General features: G+C 37.4%; 1 protein-coding gene across 3 annotated transcripts in view; it reads right to left on the bottom strand.

Annotated features, from left to right (window-relative positions):
• Positions 1 to 20,000: 20,000 nt before the first annotated feature.
• COL1A2 (collagen type I alpha 2 chain) overlaps positions 20,001 to 22,696 on the bottom strand; it is a 36,540-nt gene continuing 33,844 nt past the window's right edge. For 2 of the 3 annotated variants that reach the window (XM_007450643.1, XM_007450644.1), the window contains exons 50-51: positions 21,800 to 22,042; positions 20,837 to 20,983 (exon numbers count right to left, since the gene is read on the bottom strand). In XM_007450643.1, the coding sequence (XP_007450705.1) occupies positions 20,837 to 20,983; positions 21,800 to 22,042 (390 nt within the window). Of the gene's footprint in view, positions 20,984 to 21,799; positions 22,043 to 22,696 lie in introns of all 3 variants that reach the window. The other variant, XM_007450642.1, reaches the window with a different exon arrangement.

The following is a 22,696-nucleotide window of genomic DNA, read 5'->3' as shown; positions in this document are numbered from 1 at the left end:
GTTCTGCCTTACTTGCAAGGCTCTCACTCTAAAACCCTAGCAGCTAATTTTAAAATAGTAATGCATGGCACACGCCTAAAGAATGAATGAAAATACTTGTCCCTGAGGCATGTCATGAGTTGATTATAATAAAAATTGCTTAATTATTTATTAGAAGTTGCTTTATAGATTACTCACTCTGGTTTTGCTGAAGGGTATAAACTGTGAGATGGGAGAGAAGAGCTAGAGAAGTAAAATTGTCAGGGGACACCGTGGTTAAGGGTTTCATAGACCACACAGATGCCTTTTGACTTTATCCTGTAAGTACTGTGAAAACAGAAATCTTTTAACAGGGAATTGAAGGGTCAGATTTGTATTTTCTCTGTGTGATGGAAGATGGATTTGAGGGGGACAGGAATAAAGACAGGTAGTAGTTAAGGTGAAAGACCATGAAAGCCTGAAGTGAAAGGTTGCAGCACAGGTGAAGAAGAGTGGAGGAAGCACCAAAATATTTAAAAGGTAAAGCATGTAGGAAAAACATTTAGAAGGATTTGGTTGTTGAGTGAATATGGGGGCCAGAGGTAAAGCCGAGGAAAGAATTGAGTTTTCTTCTTTATGTAACTGGGTAGATAGTAACATGCTTAACTGATATTGAAATGACGGGTGCCGATGTCGATTAGAAGGGGAAACTAAGTGGCTGGTTGACCTACTTTCCTAATGGATACATGCAGTCACTGAGAAATTTTACAAGAGCAAATTGTATGGACAGACATACAATAAACAATGACAGTAAAATTACAGACAAAGCCCTCTGACTAAATCACAGAAAGCCAGGAAAACATAAGAACCTTTTTATGATGCTGATGTCAGGGATGTGGACAAAGATGGAACAATTAAATTGCATTAATTGTATTTGTTATGTTGCAATGGTAATGATTTTGCTTGCCATAATAATGAGCTCTGTTATAATAGGCATTCGCCTTGCATCTCACCTATTCATTCATCAGAATGAAGTTTTATTTTTTTCCCTTTTACAAAGTAAATACACAATAAGATCAAATAAATTTTGATGATTGCCAACAGATGGTGAGGGGCTCAAACTCGGACCATCTGATCTTTCGCTTTTCAATTCTTTCCGGCTGTTCTTTCTACTTAATTACCTTCCCCTCACTTCCTAATCCCTTCCATGTAATTTTACACCAAGATGGGGTCTAGCACTATCTATTAATTTTCCACAGCCTATACTGCTTTCTGATAAGATATTCAGTCTTTGTAGCTGTGTTGCTAATGTATCTAAACAGTCTGGTTTTAGCAGAACCTTTCAGTCCTACCTGAACCATGTCTTTGCTCAATTTATTAATTCAATTTAATGTTGAGAATTTAAAACTTACTGTTTGATCTCATTTCACATCTGACACAATGGATCAACCACCAGTAATTTTACGTAATCAAAGAACTATTTTAATTGACCTGTCTTTTAAATCCTTTTCATATGAGTCATTTATTTTTTTCAGTCACTGAAACAGCCTTACTAGAGTGATATATGTGTTTCAGTGAGAAATTTCCTTTATTACATGAGTGCATCTATGCATCTTTTATGAATGAAGGAGAGAAAGTATTGCTGTAATAGGTGTTTTAATGATATTTTAGGGAAACGCATAAAGGATAGGAATTTATGGAAGCTCAGAAGGCACCTCCTAAGGTAATTTACTGTAGACTATGAATATTTATATAACCCATGTCTAGATAGAACCTTTCTTTTCTTTTGACAGGTACGTTTGAATGTCCAGTTCAACATAAGGAGACTGTTGTATAGTTCTGTTCAATAGACCCTAATAGCACTGCTTTACTGAGGTGAACTAATAGAATTCTGTTTGTTGATTGAAATTCCTGAATTATAAATGTGTTCTTCTGTTTCTGTCATGTTTAGCAGTAGTTTGTTTAACCAAATCCTTGTTCTTTGGATACAGAAATTGCACACCAAAAACTACATATTGTTAATCATTTGTAATAAAATAAGGCTTAGTTTTAAAGATATCATCTATGTTTTTTGAGTATCATTTAAAAATAATCAGTTTTCTTCTGATAATGGAAATATTAAATGTTCATTTACATTTTTTTTGAAAAATTCAGAAAGAGAAAGGAAAGAAACCTGACAACACTCAGGTCTCATTAAGGGTGATGGCTATGAAGAAGTTTACATATATCCTTTCTGGATTTTTTATGCATGTCTTTATAAAATGAAAAATTTTAAACAAACTTGGACTTATATAATGATTTATGTAGATAGTCACTACTTTTAAAAAAAATATTTATTTATTTATTTGGTTGCACCAGGTCTTAGTTGCGGCAGGTGGGCTCCTTAGTTGCAGCTCGCCAGCTCCTTAGTTGCAGCTTGCGTGCTCCTTAGTTGTGGCATGTGAACTCTTAGTTGCGACATGCATGTGGGGTCTAGTTCCCTGACCAGGGATCGAACCCGGGTCCCCCTGCATTGGGAGCGCGGAGTCTTAACCATTGTGCCACCAGGGAAGTCCCACTACTTTTAACTTATGTGAATTTTAGTCTGCCTGTGCGAGAGAGAGAACAATTTAAATAGATTTTTAAAATTTCCTGTTCCTTTTGTTCATGAGTGTATGCCCTGGAATAAGCATGAGATAGGGGATAGGAATTTGCTATTTCCTCAGTCATTCTCAATTTCTTTGTCTCTTATAGTATGTTCATCTTGCTACACTGACTATGATTCTAATGGTAAAAATATATATTTTCCTACAATGTGGTCAAAACTTAAGCCAACTGCTTTGATGCTCAGTCACAGAAACAATTATCTATTCTGATACTAGAAAGAAAAACTGTGTTGAAGTTATAGTATTTGGTGTCCAAACTGGAGATTTTCAAGGGTAGTCTTAACCACATGAGGTTTTTTTTTTATCATGTGCTGATTTAAAACCTATCTCCTGTATGAGATGCAACTTCACTGTAATCTACTTGTTTTAGTATATGGTTATTAATTTTTTCTCATATCATTAAGTATTCTTTGAGAACATTTTAAATAACTGCAATGTAATCCATTATATGGATGTGCCATATCTACTTTAGCCAATCCACTATTTTTTAGATATTTGATTACTTTCCAATGTTTTGCTGTAAATGAGGCTATGATGACTGTTGCACCCAAGATACGATGTGATGGTCAGTCATTATTTTTGCACATGGACCTACTGCTGTTGTAGTGTCTTTCCTTCAGGCATTTTTAACACTTCCATGCTGGTGAGATATAGAAACTAGGGGAATGTGACTTTACAATAGTCAATTGGAGATTGCCTCCAATGGAAGAGGGGGCAATAAAACATACATTTTAAATACAATCTTTGGTATTGTGGAGGCTTCTTGCCATGACACCTCCTGTTCAGAGGATTGGATTAGCGCTTAGTCACGTGAGCCAGTTCAAAGAGTGTATTTGCTGTGTCTTTTTTGAGAGCTGCAGTGTTCCAGTTCTTTCTGTTGGCTTCATTCTGCAGATGAAGAAGGACCTGGCATTTCTCAAAGACTTCTGTGATTCATGTGCTTGTCCTTCAGGCTGGCATAGCTCTCCTTCAAAGCTTAGGTTGCTCTGAACAGCTGCATTGAAGGATAGCTGCGCGTTGCTCTGACTTGGACAGTAGAAAGAAAACCAGGGTCTCACAGCTTTATGAGAAACTCTTCATGTAGACTCTCCTTGTCCAAAAATCTTTAGAAAAATCAAGGATTCATTTCCTAGGATACATTCCTAGATGTAGAATAATGACTTGTCAAGTGTAAACATTTTTAAGGCTTTTGATACATACTAATAAACTGCTCTCCAGAAATTTTGTACCAATTTATATATGAGACTATATATGTCATAGTCATATCATGTCACTATATATATCACTGTATGTATCATGTCAACTATATATGAGGCTGATCTTTTGGCTAAAACATTATTATTTTCAAAAGAAGCCTAGCCATAGACCAGGTGAGGTTTTACTTTGTATTTCTTTAATTGCTAGAGGAATTGAACAGTCTTTTTGCATGTTTAATGACCTTTAGTCGTTTATTTTTTAACTCACATTCTTTGTCCCGTCTCCCACAAGGTTTTTGGTGCAAGCATTTTTAAATAAAAACTAATATGTAAGGACACTTAGTATTAAAAATAATACTCAAACCACATGAAATAATATACATATTTTTCAAGAGAAAGAAGTGATAGGAAGAGGGTGAGGATAGACAGGCAACATACATTCAAGTAGAATGGCCTTTCATGCGCTCACCCCCTTTAAAAATTGCCCCACCTATGGCTTCTGGTGCCTAGGTGGTCACCTGTTATACCACATGACTTTAAAGATCATAGTTGATGGGATGTCTACTCAAAGGTCACGAGTTAATAGGCTGCCAAGGGATATATGAACTGCACTGGAATGTCTCCCTAGGGAATTAGAATAGCAAGTTTAAAAAAAAAAAAAGATTGCCAATTAATAGCAGATCTGAAAGGACAAACATGCAGAATATGAATGAGCCAGATTAGTGGTGGAGCTGTAGAGAAAAGAGTCATGAATTCCTGCTCCTGAGATCTCTAAAGCTACCTTAAACAGCCACATTCCAGCTCCAGTTTCAGCAGAGCTGTTTACCTTTCCTGCTCTTATTCGCCTATGCATCACCCTGTCTCTTAAACTTCCTTGAGTGGACCTGTATTATTTACATTTAAGTGAACCTGAAGAAACAGAATGATTCTGAGGAAAAGTACCTATTATACAGATTTAAAACTATCTTATTTACTACAGCTCTATACATAGCCCAGCAGAGTTATTTTAATAGTCAATAATTCTTTCATTTAATAATTTGTTCAACATAAAATCATTGAGCATGCAGTCTATATTAGGTATTGGGCTAGGTGGTAAAGGAGATACAGAGATGAATCAGACAGTCTCTGTCATCTAGAAGCATATAGTTCAATCACACTTTTCTACGTAGCATGGTCTTTCATTACTGCAGATTGTCAGATCAATGGTGACCAACTAGTTGCTAGGCAACTTGAAATACGGGAATACAGAACTGATGCACCTTCATTATGATATGAATTCTTCTTTGAAATGTTTGTCAAGAATTGTGAAGGGTCTGAAATTTTCTCTCCTTTAAGGCTATGATGTGAGCCTGCCACAGTTTAATAGATGCTGGCAGAAGACGTGTGACTTCTGGGTCAGAGACAAAGGACTTTATTACTCATGGCAAGGCAAGCAACATGATTTTTATGTTTATTTCTGGTCCTCTTGACCCCAAGTCCCTTGGGGGCATGCAGGGCAACTTGATGAATGTGTCACAACTGAGGAACACCAAGCATAGGGAACCCAAATCTTTTAAGCAAACCTGCCTGACATTTGCCCTGTAGGAAAACATCTTTATTATACTGGGTAGTGACTTGCCCTCCACTCTGGAGGGAGATACTACCTCTGTCTTCCAAGGCTGTTCACTATCACTATATAAACATCCTTGAAAAGACAGTCCAAAACAAAGATAGTCAGTGCTTTTGCAAGACATTTTGCAGAAACACCATAAACCCTTAGAGAATTGTATTCCAACAGTGTTCTTTCTCTGGATACTTTCTAAAACCATTGAAATGTTTGATTCTTATTTCTATTAACTCTAAGTATCTACTTAGAATAAGTAAGATTGTCCCATATTCCCCCATTTTTACTGTATTCTTTTTACTAGGTGTATTAATCAAAACTGGTTTTTTTGTTTGTTTGTTTTACATAACAGAAACCAATTTTCTCTAACTTAAGCAAAAAAGAAAGTTTGTGGAAGGATACTGGATTATTTCATAATTCAAAGAACAACCCCACACTAGTACAGTTCTGGGACCTCATCAGCAGAAGTTCATGATTGTCTCTAGAGTATTGTCATTAGCATGCCTCAACTTCAGTGGCTGTCAGTCTCTGTCATTCTCCACTCCAAGTTTTAAATTCTCAGAGGAGAGGAGTGGAATGGCCCACCTTGGCTAAGGCTCTGCCTCTATCTTTTAAATTATGTCCAAGGGGAAGGGGCCATAAAAGCACACAGACGTAGTAAATCTTGGCTGTTCCCAAATTAGGAGAGAGTTTCTTGGCAGCTTTGGAAGCCTTCCAATTGCTTTCTGCTATATCTAGATTTGTTTTGATTGATACAAATACAGTTTGTAGACAAATACAGTTATTGTTTTGTGCATTATTCTCTTTTTTTAATCAATTGAATACAGTTTTGCTTTATGTGTCATTTTCTTGGCCATCTTCTGCCATTTCTCAGTTTTGGGGGGGAGTCATTATGTGAACTGATCTAAGCCAGTTTAGTGATTCACGAGTTTGGGGTAAATATAGGTAGCCTCTGGTGGTTGAAAATAGATTGGACTATTTGTCTTTTCTTGACAATCTTGCTATTAAGTGTTATGTTATAAGCAGAGTAAGGCTTAGCCCAAATTTTGTTAATATTAAATATTTATTAGCTAGTCAAAATAGCTTCAAGACCATTTTGTCAACAATGGAAATTTATTTTTAACATCCTTTATGCTAATTAACATATCCTCTGGTGTAGATTTCAATAATGCTATTTGAAATACCAGAGTAGCCACCTCTAAAGCTGTGGATTTTCATAATTAGGGTATTTCCAAGATTACAGAATCAGTCCTGGAATGTGAGATATATGCACATATATACATGAGACCTCCTGTGGAATTATTTTTTTTTTTTTTGCGGTATGCGAGCCTCTCACTGTTGTGGCCTCGCCCGTTGCGGAGCACAGGCTCCTGACGCTCAGGCTCAGCGGCCATGGCTCACGGGCCTAGCCGCTGCGCGGCATGTGGGATCTTCCCGGACCGGGGCACGAACCCGTGTCCCCTGCATGGGCAGGCGGACTCTCAACCACTGAGCCACCAGGGGAGCCCCTATGGAATTATTTTTAAAATGAATTACCAGACAGACAATATAATAGGTCAAAATATAGGCATTTAGTCAAACACTCATGCTAATTTCCAAACTCCTTTGTAATTAACATTCCTCCTGACTGGATTAATTGGGTTTGCAATAAGTAAGCACATTTATAATGCTGCAACTGTTCCCAAATTAACTGCTCATGTGTTCAATGAGCCATTACATGTTCTCATTTAAAGCAGCTTAGAGAGCCCATGATTTTAGAGCTGTGGTCCTAATAGTTTTTGGGGAGAGGGGCACAGAATCATCCAAGAATATGTCAATAATATGATGACAGCAATAAACCAATGGTGCCCAAACTTTGAGAGTACATGAGAATCACCTCACTACTCATTGAAAATACCAGATGCCTTGGCTCCACCCCCAACAATTCTGATTAGGTAGATATTATATGTGGTCTGGAAAAACTTTGAGAAGTATTGCACACTTTCTTCCTAGAAAAAGGCACATATTCACATACTTCCAACTTTACCAGTGATTTTACTGTGGCTTTAGTCTAGTACAATTTTTCTCATGATTGGCTGCATATTACAATCACCAAGGGAGTTTTAAAACAATATTTCAGACCAATTAAATCATAATACAAGTGGTATAGGGTGACTAAACTGTCTACATGTTTTTTTCCCCAACCTAGAATGGAGACTAGAGATTTCTCCTAACGTTATCAATTTATTTTACTGAATTAGACTCACTTGACAGATACCTAGCAGAAATGATAATAAAAAGAGCTCAGTTACCCCATAAATCTTATAAAATACACAGTTTAATTTGTGTATTGGTGAGAAGGCACATCATTTTTGGCATTGATTTGTCTTTCTCTCTTCAAAGGTTCAAAGGATTTAGTGGACTTTGTACTCTGTTTGATAGATAGCCTTCCCAAGCTTGAAAGAAGAAAAGCACGGCTCTTTTTTATAATTTATGATGGCAAGGTGAGTGTTTATTGTAATATTTTAGTTGAAGAAAATCTAAGAAAACATATGGCACTTCAAATTGACCATAAGTTCACTATATTTTAATAGCATGCCCAGCAATAACTAAAAGTAAATACCTGTTGTGAATAATCCAGAAAAATGGTTAAATGGGCAATTTTCTAGATGTTATCTGAAGAAGGTCTTTTTACCTTTTTTTGATTAGGAACATATCATGGCAAGCAAAGTAGTAGATGGAAACTTTAATTTACTTACATCGGTAAAGTTTTTGAAATTATTTTAGACTTCTCTATTATAAAGGAAAGGAGGCCTATAATCAGTGATAGAAAAACCATATTGGAAATAACTATAATCAAAGCTTCTTCTATGTTTCCTTGAAGTGGATCCACTTATAATATTACTCATATAGATATTCAAAGCACTGGCAATAATAGGTGATTTAATGATGTTTAAAGCCCTTGAGTAAATTTATATAGGCCAAGAAATTTCCCTGAGGACATGAATTGAATAATTATGATCATCTCTTGTGCTGATAACTCTTGAGTTAGGATTTCCACTGCCAGAGACAAAGTTTTAGAAAACCAAATTGTGAAAATTAAGTGTCAGAAGTTTGGATAATTCAACATGTATGAGTTATAGCCGATTTGTGTAGGAAAGCTGGCTTTCGAGTGAGCAAAAGGGCCATTTCTATGCTCAGAAACTTTCTCTCAAAAATTGGAAGAACCTAATGGCAAAGGGCAGAGACCAGTTAAATGCAAATTTGTTCTATTTGTCGGAAATTTTACTTTTTTTCTTTTTATAACTGTCAGGGTGAAATTATTATTATTTTTTGTTGTTGTTGTAAAAAATTGAAAAGAATTTTCAAGCTTTTAATAAAAGTACTTTAAAATATTGGATTGTGGAGAAGTATTTACCAAAAGTTGTGAGGGTTTGGAAGTTTGCTGGAATCTATTTGTGGTAGAAAAAAATTGAAGTGTAGTAGTTGAATTGTAGACGTGTTGCCATTTCAGGCCACTGCTGTCAGAGAAGATAGTACCTGTAGAAAGGTGATTACTTTTCTTAGCAATGTAGTTAAAGGTTTTCAGGGAAGGATTTGGTTCAAGATGGTGGAGTAGAAGGAGGTGCATTCACTCCCTCTTGCGAGAGCACCAGAATCACAACAAACTGCTGAACAATCATCCACAGGAAGACACTGGAACTCACCAAAAAAGATACCCCCCATCCAAAGACAAAGGAGAAGCCACAGTGAGATGGTAGGAGGGGTGCAATCACAATCAAATCAAATCCCATAAATGCTGGGTGGATGACTCACAAACTGGAGAACACTTATACCACAGAAGTCTACGCGCTGGAGTGAAGGTTCTGAGCCCCACGTCAGGCTTACCAACCTGGGGGTCCGGCAACGGGGGGAGGAATTCCTAGAGAGTCAGACGTTGAAGGCTAATGGGATTTGATTGCAGGACTTCGACAGGACTGGCGGAAACAAAGACTCCACTCTTGGAGGGCACACACAAAGTAGTGTGTGCATCAGGACCCAGGGGAAGGAGCAATGACCCCATAGGAGACTGAACCAGACCTACCTGCTAGTGTTGGAGAGTCTCCTGCAGAGGCAGGGGCTGGCTGTGTCTCACTGTGAGGACAAGGACACTGGCAGCAGAAGTTCTGGGAAGTACTCCTTGGCATGAGCCCTCCCGGAGTTCACCATTAGCCCCACCAAAGAGCCCAGGTAGGCTCCAGTGTTGGGTTGCCTCAGGCCAAACAACCAACAGGGAGGGAACCCAATGCCACCCATCAGCAGAGAAGGGGATTAAAGTTTTACTGAGCTCTGCCCACCAGAGCAACAGCCAGCTCTACCCACCACCAGTCCCTCCCATCAGGAAACTTGCACAAGCCTCTTAGATAGCCTCATCCACCAGAGGGCAGACAGCAGAAGCAAGAAGAACTACAGGCCTGCAGCCTGTGGAACAAAAACCACATTCACAGGAACATAGACAAGATGAAAAAGCAGAGGGCTATGTACCAGATGAGGGAACAAGATAAAACCCCAGAAAAACGACTAAATGAAGTAGAGATAGGCAACCTTCCAGAAAAAGAATTCAGAATAATGATAGTGAAGATGGTCTAGGACCTTGGAAAAAGAATGGAGGCAAAGATCGAGAAAATGCAAGAAATGTTTAACAAAGACCTAGAAGAATTAAAGAACAAACAAACAGAGATGAACAATTCAATAACTGAAATGAAAACTACGCTAGAAGAAATCAATAGCAGAATAACTGAGGCAGAAGAACGGATAAGTGATCTGGAAGACAGAATGGTGGAATTCACTGCTGCAGAACAGAATAAAAAAAAAAAAATGAAAAGAAATGAAGACAGCCTAAGAGACCTCTGAGACAACATTAAACGCAACAACATTCGCATTGTAGGGGTCCCAGAGGGGAAGAGAGAGAGAAAGGATCCGAGAAAATATTTGAAGAGATTATAGTCGAAAACTTCCCTAACATGGGAAAGGAAATAGCCACCCAAGCCCAGGAAGCGCACAGTCCCATACGGGATAAACCCAAGGAGAAACACGCCGAGACACATAGTAATCAAATTGGCAAAAATTAAAGACAAAGAAAAATTATTGAAAGCAGCAAGGGAAAAACAGCAAATAAAATACAAGGAAACTGCCAAAAAGTTAACAGCTGATTTCTCAGCAGAAACTCTACAAGCCAGAAGGGAGTGGCATGACATATTTAAAGTGATGAAAGGGAAGAACCTGCAACCAAGATTACTCTACCCAGCAAGGATCTTATTCAGAGTCGATGGAGAAATCAAAAGCTTTACAGACAAGCAAAAGCTAAGAGAATTCAGCACCACCAAACCAGCTCTACAGCAAATGCTAAAGGAACTTCTCTAAGTGGGAAACACAAGAGAAGAAAAGGATCTACAAAAACAAACCCAGAACAATTAAGAAAATGGTAATAGGAACATACATATTGATAATTACCTTAAACGTGAATGGATTAAATGCTCCAACCAAAAGACACAGGCTTGCTGAATGGATACAAAAACAAGACCCATATATATGCTGTCTACAAGAGACCCACTTCAGACTGAAAGTGTGGATGGAAAAAGATATTCCATGCAAATGGAAATCAAAAGAAAGCTGGAGTAGCAATACTCATATCAGATAAAATAGACTTTAAAATAGAGAATGTTACAAGAGATAAGGAAGGACAATACATAATGATCAAGAGGTCAATCCAGGAAGAAGATACAACAATTATAAATATATGTGCAGCCAACATAGGAGCACCTCAATACGTAAGGCAACTGCTAACAACTATAAAAGAGGACATCGACAGTAACACAATAATATTGGGGGACTTGAACACCTCACTTACACCAATGGACAGATCATCCAAACAGAAAGTTACTAAGGAAACACAAGCTTTAAATGACACAATAGACCAGGTAGATTTAATTGATATTTCTAGGTCATTCCATCCAAAAACAGCAGATTATACTTTCTTCTCAAGTGCACATGGAACATTCTCCAGGAGAGATCACATCTTGGGTCACAAATCAAGCCTCAGTAAATTTAAGAAAATTGAAATAATATCAAACATCTTTTCGGACCACAATGCTATGAGATTAGAAATCAATTACAGGGAAAAAAACATAAAAAACACAAACACATGGAGGCTAAACAATATGTTACTAAATAACCAAGAGATCACTGAAGAAATCAAAGAGGAAATAAAAAAAATACCTAGAGACAAATGAAAATGAAAACACAGTGATCCAAAACCTATGGGATGCAGCAAAAGCAGTTCTAAGAGGGAAGTTTATAGCAATAAAATCCTACCTCAAGAAATAACAAACAGCTCAAATAAACAATCTAACCTTACACCTAAAGTAACTAGAGAAAGAAGAACAAACAAAACCCAAAGTTAGTAGAAGGAAAGGAATCATAAAGATCAGAGCAGAAATAAATGAACAGAAACAAAGACAACAATAGCAAAGATCAATAAAACTAAAAGCTGGTTCTTTGAGAAGATAAACAAAATTGATAAACCATTAGCCAGACTCATCAAGAAAAAGAGGGAGAGGACTCAAATCAATAAAATTAGAAGTAAAAAAGGAGAAGTTACAACAGGCACTGCAGAAAACACCCATCCTTCTCAAAATCTTCCAAAAAATTGCAGAGGAAGGAGCACTCCCAAACTCATTCTATGAGGCCACCATCACCCTGATACCAAAACCAGACAAAGATACTACAAAAAACGAAAATTACAGACTAATATCACTGATGAATATAGATGCAAAAATCCTCAACAAAATGCTAGCAAACAGAATGCAACAACACGTTAAAAGGATCATACACCATGATCAAGTGGGAGTTATCCCAGGGATTCAAGGATTCTTCAATATATGCAAATCAATCAATGTGATACACCACATTAACAAACTGAAGGAGAAAAACCATATGATCATCTCAATAGATGCAGAAAAAGCTTTTGACAAAATTCAACACCTAGTTATCATAAAAACTCTCTATAAAGTGGGCATAGAGGGAACATATAATAGAGGCCATATACGAAAGACGCACAGCAAACATCATTCTCAATGGTGAAAAACTGAAAGCCTTTCCTCTAAGATCAGGAACAAGACAAGGATGTCCACTCTCACCACCATTATTAAACATAATTTTGGAAGTCCTAGCCATGGCAGTCAGAGAAGAAAAAGAAATAAAAGGAATCCAAATCGGAAAAGAAGTAAAGCTGTCACTGTTTGCAGATGACATGATACTATACATAGAGAATCCTAAAGATGCCACCAGAAAACTACTAGAGCTAATCAATGAATTTGGTAAAGTTGCAGGATACAAAATCAGTGCACAGAAATCTCTTGTATTCCTATACACTAATGATGAAAAATCTGAAAGAGAAATTAAGGAAACACTCCCATTTACCATTGCAACAAAAAGAATGAAAGACCTAGGAATAAACCTACCTATGGAGACAAAAAACCTGTACTCAGAAAACTATAAGACACTGATGAAAGAAATTAAAGACGATACAAACAGATGGAGAGATATACCATGTTCTTGGATTGGAAGAATCAATATTGTGAAAATGACTCTACTTACCCAAAGCAATCTACAGATTCAATGCAACCCCTATCAAACTACCAATGGCATTTTTTACAGAACTAGAACAAAACTTCTTAAAATTTGTGTGGAGATGCAAAAGACCCCAAATAACCCAAGTGGTCTTGAGGGAAAAAAATGGAGCTGGAGGAATCAGACTCCCTGACTTCAGATTATACTACGAAGCTACAGTAATCAAGACAATATGGTACTGGCACAAAAACGGAAATATAGATCAATGGAACAGGATAGAAAGGCCAGAGATAAACCCATGCACCTATGGTCAACTAATCTGTGACCAAGGAGGCAAGGATATACGATGGAGAAAAGACAGTCTCTTCAATAAGTGGTGCAGGGAAAACTGGACAGCTACGTGTAAAAGAGTGCAATTAGAACACTCCCTAACACCATACACAAAAATAAACTCAAAATGGATTAGAGACCTAAATGTAAGGCTGGACACTACAAAACTCTTAGAGGAAAACATAGGCAGAACACTCCTTGACATAAATCACAGCAAGATCTTTTTTGATCCACCTCCTAGAGTAATGGAAATAAAAACAAAAATAAACAAATGGGACCTAATTAAACTTAAAAGCTTTTGCACAGCAAAGGAAACTACAAACAAGGTGAAAAGACAACCCTCAGAAAGGGAGAAAATATTTGCAAATGAATCAATGGACAAAGGATTAATCTCCAAAATATATAAACAGCCCATGCAGCTCAATATTAAAGAAACAAACAACCCAATCCAAAAATGGGCAGAAGATCTAAATAGACTTTTCTCCAAAGAAGACATACAGATGGCCAAGAAGCACATGAAAATCTGCTCAACATCACTAATTATTAGAGAAATGCAAATCAAAACTACAATGAGGTATCACCTCACATCAGTTAGAATGGGCATCATCAGAAAATCTACAAACAACAAGTGCTGGAGAGGGTGTGGAGAAAAGGGAACCCTCCTGAGCTGTTGGTGGGAATGTAAATTGTTACAGCCGCTACGGAGGTTCCTTAAAAAACTAAAAATCGAATTACCATATGACCCAGCAATCCCACTACTGGGCATATACCCTGAGAAAACCATAATTCAAAAAGATACATGCACACCAATGTTCATTGCAGCACTATTTACAATAGCCAGGATATGGAAACAACCTAAATGCCCATCGACAGACGAATGGATAAAAAAGATGTGGTACACATATACAATGGAATATTAACCATAAAAAGGAGCGAAATTGGGTCATTTGTAGAGACGTGGATGGATTTAGAGACTGTCATAAAGAGTGAAGTAAGTCAGAAATAGAAAAACAAATATCATATATTAACGCATATATGTGGAACCTAGGAGAATGGTACAGATGAACCAGTTTGCAGGGCAGAAATTGAGACACAGATATAGAGAACAAACATATGGACACCAAGGGGGGAAAGTGGCGGGGGCTGGTGGTGGTGTGATGAATTGGGAGATTGGGATTGACATGTATACACTAATATGTATAAAATGGGTAACTAATAAGAACCTGCTGTATAAAAAAATAGAATAAAATTCAAAAATTCAAAAAAAAAAAGGGGGGGGGGCTTTCATGAAGATCCAGCCTTGTAGGGATAATGATAACAGTGGTGCTGGGTACTTTCTCTACACCAACCTCACAAGCTGCTATGCCTTCCTGTTTCCGATCCTAACAGTCCGATGGGTAGTGCCATCGTTATCACCATTTTATGGATGATGAAATGGTGGAGACAAGATTTGAATCCAGACAGCTCGGCTTACTAAGCTCCTGTTCTTTCTGGCACATCCTCTTCTCTCTGTTCCATATAATCCTTAAAACCTCTTGCTTAAATCCTGAAGGATTACTCACAGTATTTGGGGGCAACATTTGCAGCACTGGACAGCACTGCTCACCCAAAAGGCCATTCTCCTTTTGAGCTTTATGTTGTTCTCCTTGGGACTTCCATTTATTAGCTCGATGAGAGAGATATTAAGGATGGATTAGAGAGGGTAAGTAAAAAAAAGGGAGCAATGAGGACATAAGGTAGACCACTATGGACACTATCTCTCCACCATCTGGAGAGAAGGCTGTGTGTCTGGGGCAGACAGGAAATAAGCACAGGAAACTGTTCTATTTTCTCCTCCTAAATCCAAGTTTTCATTCTCTGATGTGCATGTGACAGTGTTAAAAGACTGGGGTGTTCTATTATCCAGTCAGCAGGGGGAGCAGTGAACTTGAAGTGACATCCAGTAGGGAGAGAAAGGCCATCCACTCAGCACAGTGGTTTGTGAGTTAAGTGTTCTTATCCTGCCTGGCATTAACAGATTCCGTGAAAAAAAATATTGTTTCTGTTTTTTTTCCATGCTGTTTATGGTTAATTATTCAGTGGACACCAACAGCAATGCTGCAGCAGAAAAATATTTACTTTAGCCGAAAAGTACATTTAGTGTTTGTGATTAGTAATAAAGTACATCTTTAAATATGTAGTGAATTGTAGTTTTAAAGATACCTTTCTAGAATCCATTAGGATTGCTAATTCTGGCCAAGATTACTCTTACACCTTGGACTCAGAATAATAGCTCTGCTTGGGAGTAGCGACATTTTGGTTCTAAGAGGTGATTTGAGGGTCCCTGAAAAACATGTTCCTATTACTGTCCTTACAACCTCTAATAGTGCCCAGATTTTTAATCCCTTTTAGGTTAAAACTTCTTTAAAAAAAAATATATATATAACTTACATATGCATATTTTACCTAAAAGGAATAACTCATTAATTGATCTCCATTATTGACTTTGTTCTCATTTGGAGAAGTTCCGTGGACAGGTGCATTTTGATGTTGCAGAGTATAAGGCTGGGTCATAAAGCATGTGCGAAAACTTGTTAAAGCATAGGATAGAGGTCTATAGCAGCGAAGTGAAAGAATGAATGAGAAACCTCTATTTTAATTTGGGCCATTGCTGGTTCATTCTCTTGGGTCTTAGGATAGGAGAAGCAGCGTGTTGAGTATGAGACCCAAGATGAGATATGAAAGTCTAGTTCAGAAAAGTCCAGGTTTAATGAAGTGAGTAGTTCTTCTTTTGGTTATTGGTTTATAACATCTTTTTTGGTCATGTACCCCTTGGCTTAGCTGAAGAAAGTTGTGGACCCTTTTCCAATAAATATGCACACACACACAAAATTTAGCACTCTATTTCAGGAGTTCACTGATGTTCTGTTCTTCCCTGGAGCCCACCATGAGTCCTTGTTTAGAGCAGTAGTCTCTGAAATGGGGGTGGGTAGGTGATACATGCCAAGGTGTGTGCCAAATGATCCAATGGAGTGTGGAGTTTTCTATTTGTATTTATTTTCTGTCTTTTAACATTTTTTTCCATGTAGGTTTTATATTGCACATAGTATATTAGTGCAACAGTACACAGATAACATTGATATATAAATAGATTAACAAAATTAGTTGTAAGAGCTCACATTTTTACTGATAGGGAGGCACAACTCAAAATTGATAGACTACCAATTCGAGCATGGTGCTAATTAAATTTAAATTCTAGTCTCTCCTCCCCCTAAACTGGAGGGCCAGGGATAGGAACTTGAATCAAGAGGAGATTACAAGTGACTGGAAGTTTTAGACCTAATGATGACAGGTGACATTTGCCTACACTTCATTATGCACTTTCACATATGCCCCACTTAGTCCTCCCAGTGGTTCTGTGAGATAGGCACAGTAGGTATGCTGATGGAAATCTCTGAGAGCAGGTATGTTAACCAAATTCTCAGAAAACTTAAGAGACTTTCCCAAGGGCCTGTGGCTAGTCGGTGGTGGAGCTGGTGTGCACAGCCTTGGCTGCCGACCACAAATTATATGCTCATTTGACTGAACTGCAGGGATAAGTCAATCATTATGGGCTGTCTATGGCCCCATTGTTGCAGTTACTGGTGCTCCCCCCCAGGCCACTGAGTTGTTGAATCCCTGGCTGATCCAGGCACAGGGATAGAAAACATATTTAGCTACTTGATCAGAGGGCCAGGAAGCTGAGCTAACAATTCAGCATTAGCTCTCTCCTATTGGTACTGTAATACCAACATATTTCAAAACAGATAGAGGGCTCTGGAAGGGTTTAGATACATCTATGTACAAAAAAGATTTACAGTGGGTTATTAAATGGGAGTTTTGAGGCTGGCTTCATGGGAAGTGCCAACCACTGTTTCTCCCAAATTTCCCCTGGTGCCACTGTCAAAGGCAAAGTACTTATCTAGATGGATTGTTCTGACCCAAAATGACATTTCCAACTTTTCTTATATATAATCCAATTTCTGAACTTCCTTTTCAGTGATATTAAGTGGAATAGCATAAAAAAGTCTTTGGGCATTAAAGATACTAAATGTGTTCAGCATTGCTCAGGTGTCTTTGCCCTTTGCCAGTGCATTAGCTGTATTGACTTTAGAATTTTAAATGACCCTTTTTACCAGACTTCATTAATACCTCTTCCCCTCATCTTGGCTACCTATAGCTCCTTCAACTCTCTCATGTGCAATCTTCTTCCCTCTCACAGTAACACAAGTTAGAGGCATCTGACCTTCACATGACCAAGGGTCAGGAGATGTTGTGAGGAGGTTCCCTTGAGTCTGGTGATAGCCTCTGAAGAGGGGACCTGCTGTTCAAAGGCCAAGCCTTCAGTACATTGCCCAGGCCCTGGAAACACTAACAGTGGACCTCCTGTCTTGGTAAGTACCAGACTGTTCTAATATGTGGCTTCTGGAAAAGAAACATTTAGCCAGACAGAAGGCTAGAAGGTGATATGAGATCTCTGGCAAGAGCTGGCCAGCTCAATCCAAATATCACTGTTACTGCATGAGGCTAAGGTCAATTTCCTGGGATTCCATCTCCTTAATTAATAGTGTCCTCTGCTATCCTCAGAGGACACTTCGTTTAAAATTGTGTTCAGGCATTATTTTATTCTCTCTCTGCAATTGAACTGCGAGATCCCTGAGGATGCTGCTGCCTGGTATGGCTTTGTACACCCCTCCCCAGTGTCCCCCAGAGTGGCTGGGACATGGTGAATGATGACTCTTAGGTTAGGATTTTCCTTCTCTTTCAGAAAGTGGGTGGGCGGGAGGGTGACCACCCTTCCCCTGGAGTTGGTCACTCCTCAACCAGGATTGTTTTCACTTGTGACTGCTTATTTCTTTTCATGATATTTTAAGAGTAAATTTGTTGTAAATGATAAAAGTAATATAACTACATTATAGCAGATTTGGATAATTTAGACATAAAAATCATTTCTACCATTACTACATAAATGTACCTACTCAGTATTTTTACATGCATTTAAAATATTTTTAATGACAGTGTGCTTGAATATTATATTTTAAAGATTGTAACATTCTATTACATTTTTTCTTTTGTTCAATTATCCTCGTAAATGTTATTGAGATACAAAAATTTATTTCACTATTTTCCTATTATTGTTAGATATATCATTATTTTTTCCTCATTAGTATTTATTAGATATTCTATCATTTATTTCCTTATTGTTATCTGTCAGATATATCATTATTTAACTATTTTCCTATACTATCTCATAAGGATGATTAAATGATTATTAAGTGACTGCTTGTTCAGGAAATCTGCCTACTTGGATACAGTTTGACAAAAGTCATTACTAACATGTAGCATAGTTTTGGCTCGTAGTTGGTACTCAATAAATGTTGGTTTTCTTCCTTCTCTTTCTCCCTTCCTTATACCAACTTTATCAACTTTATGGTTTGTCCTTGTACTGCGAGCCTGAGGGCATAGCATATGCTTTATCCAGAGATTTCTAACTGGTTATTATGTAAGTTTGTCTTGGCTGTTTCAATTAGTAATTTGTGGGGAGTACTAGTACTCTGATCCCAGAGGTTCAGTTTTCTTTATGCTGCTTGGTTAGGTATATTGATTTGTTCTTGCCAGACATAAAATGTTACAACTACAAAGGATTGTTGAAATCACCTTATCCAGTGGTTTCCCAATTGGTGCATGTCAGAATTTTTCAAGGTGCTTAAAAGAATACTGATTCCTTACTAAATCTTAATTTGGTGGTTGAGGATTGGGAATCTGCATTTTAATAAGCATTCTAGTCTTCTGATTTAGGTGGTGGAAGGACCATAATTTGAAGTTACCATTTGGTTAGCAGACCTTGCTAACTTTTTTAGAGTTAATTTTAGATTTTTATCATGTTCAGTCTTTTGCTTTAAAAACTAACTGAATCTCGAGATGACTTATAACAGGAGGCAAATATTACAATCACAATTATGTTCTGCAACAGGAAATAAGCTCTAAATGAATCTTAAGATTATACTTGACACATTACTATGTTTAAGTGTATTAAAGATGTCATTGAAAGGTGCAGGGGGGGGAAAATGAACTGGATTTGGCAGGTAGGTGTTCATGGTACTATTATCCACAACTGTCTGTGCTGATTGACAGCACACACATTACCTCTTAACAGGCATTGTACTCGGTTGCATCAGATTTAAGTGTATGGCATTTTTACTGAATATTTGAAACTGTTTTAGTTAATAGTATTAATTGTGCATAGACCAACTTTCAGCCACTGTTTCAAAGTGCTTAATGGATAATAAACCAAAAAGTTCTATGGACCTCTACTTAGAATAAACTTAGGTCAACAATTGCCATGTTGCTTAGGTATTATGTATTTTGAGTAGGGCAAATGTTTAACAGTTCAGAGAAGGAATCTTCCCCATGTTATAGATAAACTGAAACTCAGAAAGGTAAAGCGCTCAAGGTCATTTAGCCAGAAGGAGCTGAGCCAGAATTGGAGCTCAGATCTCCAGGGTCCTTGTTCTCTGCTCTTTCTACCATACCAAACTGCCCTTTTTGCATAGTTCCTATCTAATGAGAAATACTCGGTCTAATGGCTGGTTAGAGATGCTATAATCCATATTTATACTGCAAAGAGCATTGAAGCAAGGAATTCTACTCAATATTTTCTTTGGAAAACCAAACATGCTTTATTTCATTTTTTGCACAATTTATTTAAACATCTCACATATACAAAATAGGTACAATTTAATTTTTCTGCTTGTCCGAGAAACAAGGCTTCTTTGGAACCATGGGAGAGGATGCAAATGAGACTGCCAAAGAACAAATGCTGAATTTAAAGAAGAGGACAATGTTGGGCAAACGATCCACTTACTTTCATTCGGGAATAAGATGTAAAGTACTGATGTTAAATCAAATGAAAAAAAAAATACACAATATAACTCAACACAGAGGAGTATTTCTTCTCAAATTCTCCTAGCACCGTCAACATTCTTCAAGTATCTGAAATACCATTAGTTAGCACCTTTGTATTTTGAACAAAAAACAGATACCTCAGCTCAACTCTGTCTAGGTCAGCACCTAATGGTGTGGATCACACTCACAGGAAAGTGTTTTGAGGTAGTTTACACCTTTGGAAGTTTGCGTTTTAAACTTCCCTCTGTGGAAGATATTCAAAAGCCACAAGTGGTGCAAATGTTCATGGTTTTTATTTTTCAACTTTTATTTTGGTTTTCTTACAAAGGTTGACATTTTCCACAACAAGTTTAAGACTGTTGAAAAAAAAATTCCAGATTTTTGGAGAGGGGGAAAGGGAAAGGGAATTAATGAAATCGTATTGCACAATGCTCTGATCAATCCTCCTCTTCTCTTTTGCCCACAATTTAAGCAAGTAGATGTGCAGAAGAAATGGAAGGATTCAGCTTTCAGTTAAGAAAGAAGAAAAAGAAATGGCCAAGAGAGAAAATTTTCAGATTTCCTTTTCCTTTAATTTAGGTTGAGTTCATTTATTTGAAACAGACTGGGCCAATGTTCAATCTGATTTCTTGGTCAGCGCCACCGATGTCCAAAGGTGCAATATCAAGGATGGGCAGGCGAGATGGCTTATTTGTTTTATATTCAATGATTGTCTTTCTCCATTCATTTATCTTTTTCTGTTTAAAAAGAGAAGAAAAATATACATAAAGCAGCACTATTACGGAACCTAACCATCTTGTATAATATTATATAATTATATATTGCATACAGTTGTATTATATAATATATAATTATACAGAACATATATTTATATATGATTATATAATATACTAGATAATATTTATATATAATTATATGTTATATAATATTATATACTAGATATTATAATAACCACTTTTTGGCTCATGTCCTTCTGAAGATGTGTGTCTCAGATCAACAAGTGTATCTTTGAAACAGTAGCATCAGGGCTGTCTTTACAGGGAGAGGTTTCCTACCAGTCTAATTTTATAAAAAAAAAACGTTCCAATGCATATTCCAAGTGGTTTATTTCTACATTGTCTTTTCAGGATGTCTGTGGTAGGGTGGCTATGCGGTACTACTATTAGTGAATTTAAATTTTCTTCCATTTATAGTATATTATAGAGAAAGCATAAAGAAAAATTAAATGTAGGCCATACTAATAAGTAAAATAAAATACATATAACTATAAATTACAGTTTGGGCCCTTTTAACCTCAAGTAATTTTTTTTTTTGCGGTACGCGGGCCTCTCACTGCTGTGGCCCCCCCGCCCCTGCTGCGGAGCGCAGGCTCCGGACGCGCAGGCCCAGCGGCCATGGCTCACAGGCCCAGCTGCTCTGGCCCAGCTGCTCCGTGGCATGTGAAAGAGAAATCAAATAAGTTTGGTCTCTCATTCATCTGTTCATTTAATGGTCTATGCTCCACTATCCCACTTCCCAAATAAATGTTATTCCCATATTTCACGATTACTTACAGAGCAGCCATCTACAAGAACAGTGTAAGTGAATCTGCTGTTGCCCTCGGCAACAAGTTCAACATCGTTGGATCCTTGCAGAATGACAGCCTTTTTCAGGTTGCCAGTCTCCTCATCCATGTATGCAATGCTGTTCTTGCAATGGTAGGTGATGTTTTGAGAGGCATGGTTGGCCAGCAGGCGCATGAAGGCAAGTTGGGTAGCCATTTCCTTGGTAGTTACTCCTTCAACATTGTATTCAAACTACAGAGAATAAGATGGGCATTCCAGTTAAATGAAGAAGGACTCAGATACTAAGGGTCAAATTTAAAAAAACAGTCTGGTATAGAGAGGAATAGTGGACTCAGATCTGAACTTGTACTTTTAAAGGAAACTCAATTCACTTGTCTTTGAAATATAAGCTACCTAGAACGAACATAAGAACTACCAAGCTGAGGCAAGTCATCTCAAAATGGGACCTGTTTCAGATAAAGCCCATATATATATATATATATATATATATATATATACACATACATATACACACACACACACGTGTGCACACACACACACACACACACATATATGTGTTTCTTTTTTAAAATAAGAGAGCAAGGATCTAGAGATTCAGACCCCTTTAGTTTTCTATAATTCCCACCAATAAACTTGATGAAAACTTTTAATTAGAAATTCAGAAAAGCTCATATCTTGAAAATACATGTGGCATGAGTACTGGACTACATGCTGGCCAGTACTCCTTCACACTTAATGACATTAGTCAGTTTCTCCAGTGATTATCAATTAAGTCACATTTGAATAATTATTTTTGAATTATATGGATATGTCTAATCAATCCATCTTTAAAAAGCAATCTAGGATATAACCAAACCCAAGAACAGAGCAGGTTCTTTTAAAAAG

The sequence above is a fragment of the Lipotes vexillifer genome, unplaced genomic scaffold, assembly GCF_000442215.2.
Source record: "Lipotes vexillifer unplaced genomic scaffold, Lipotes_vexillifer_v1.1 scaffold172, whole genome shotgun sequence".
Classification (NCBI taxonomy): Eukaryota; Metazoa; Chordata; class Mammalia; order Artiodactyla; family Lipotidae; genus Lipotes; species Lipotes vexillifer.
This window is presented reverse-complemented; position numbering and strand designations above follow the sequence as displayed.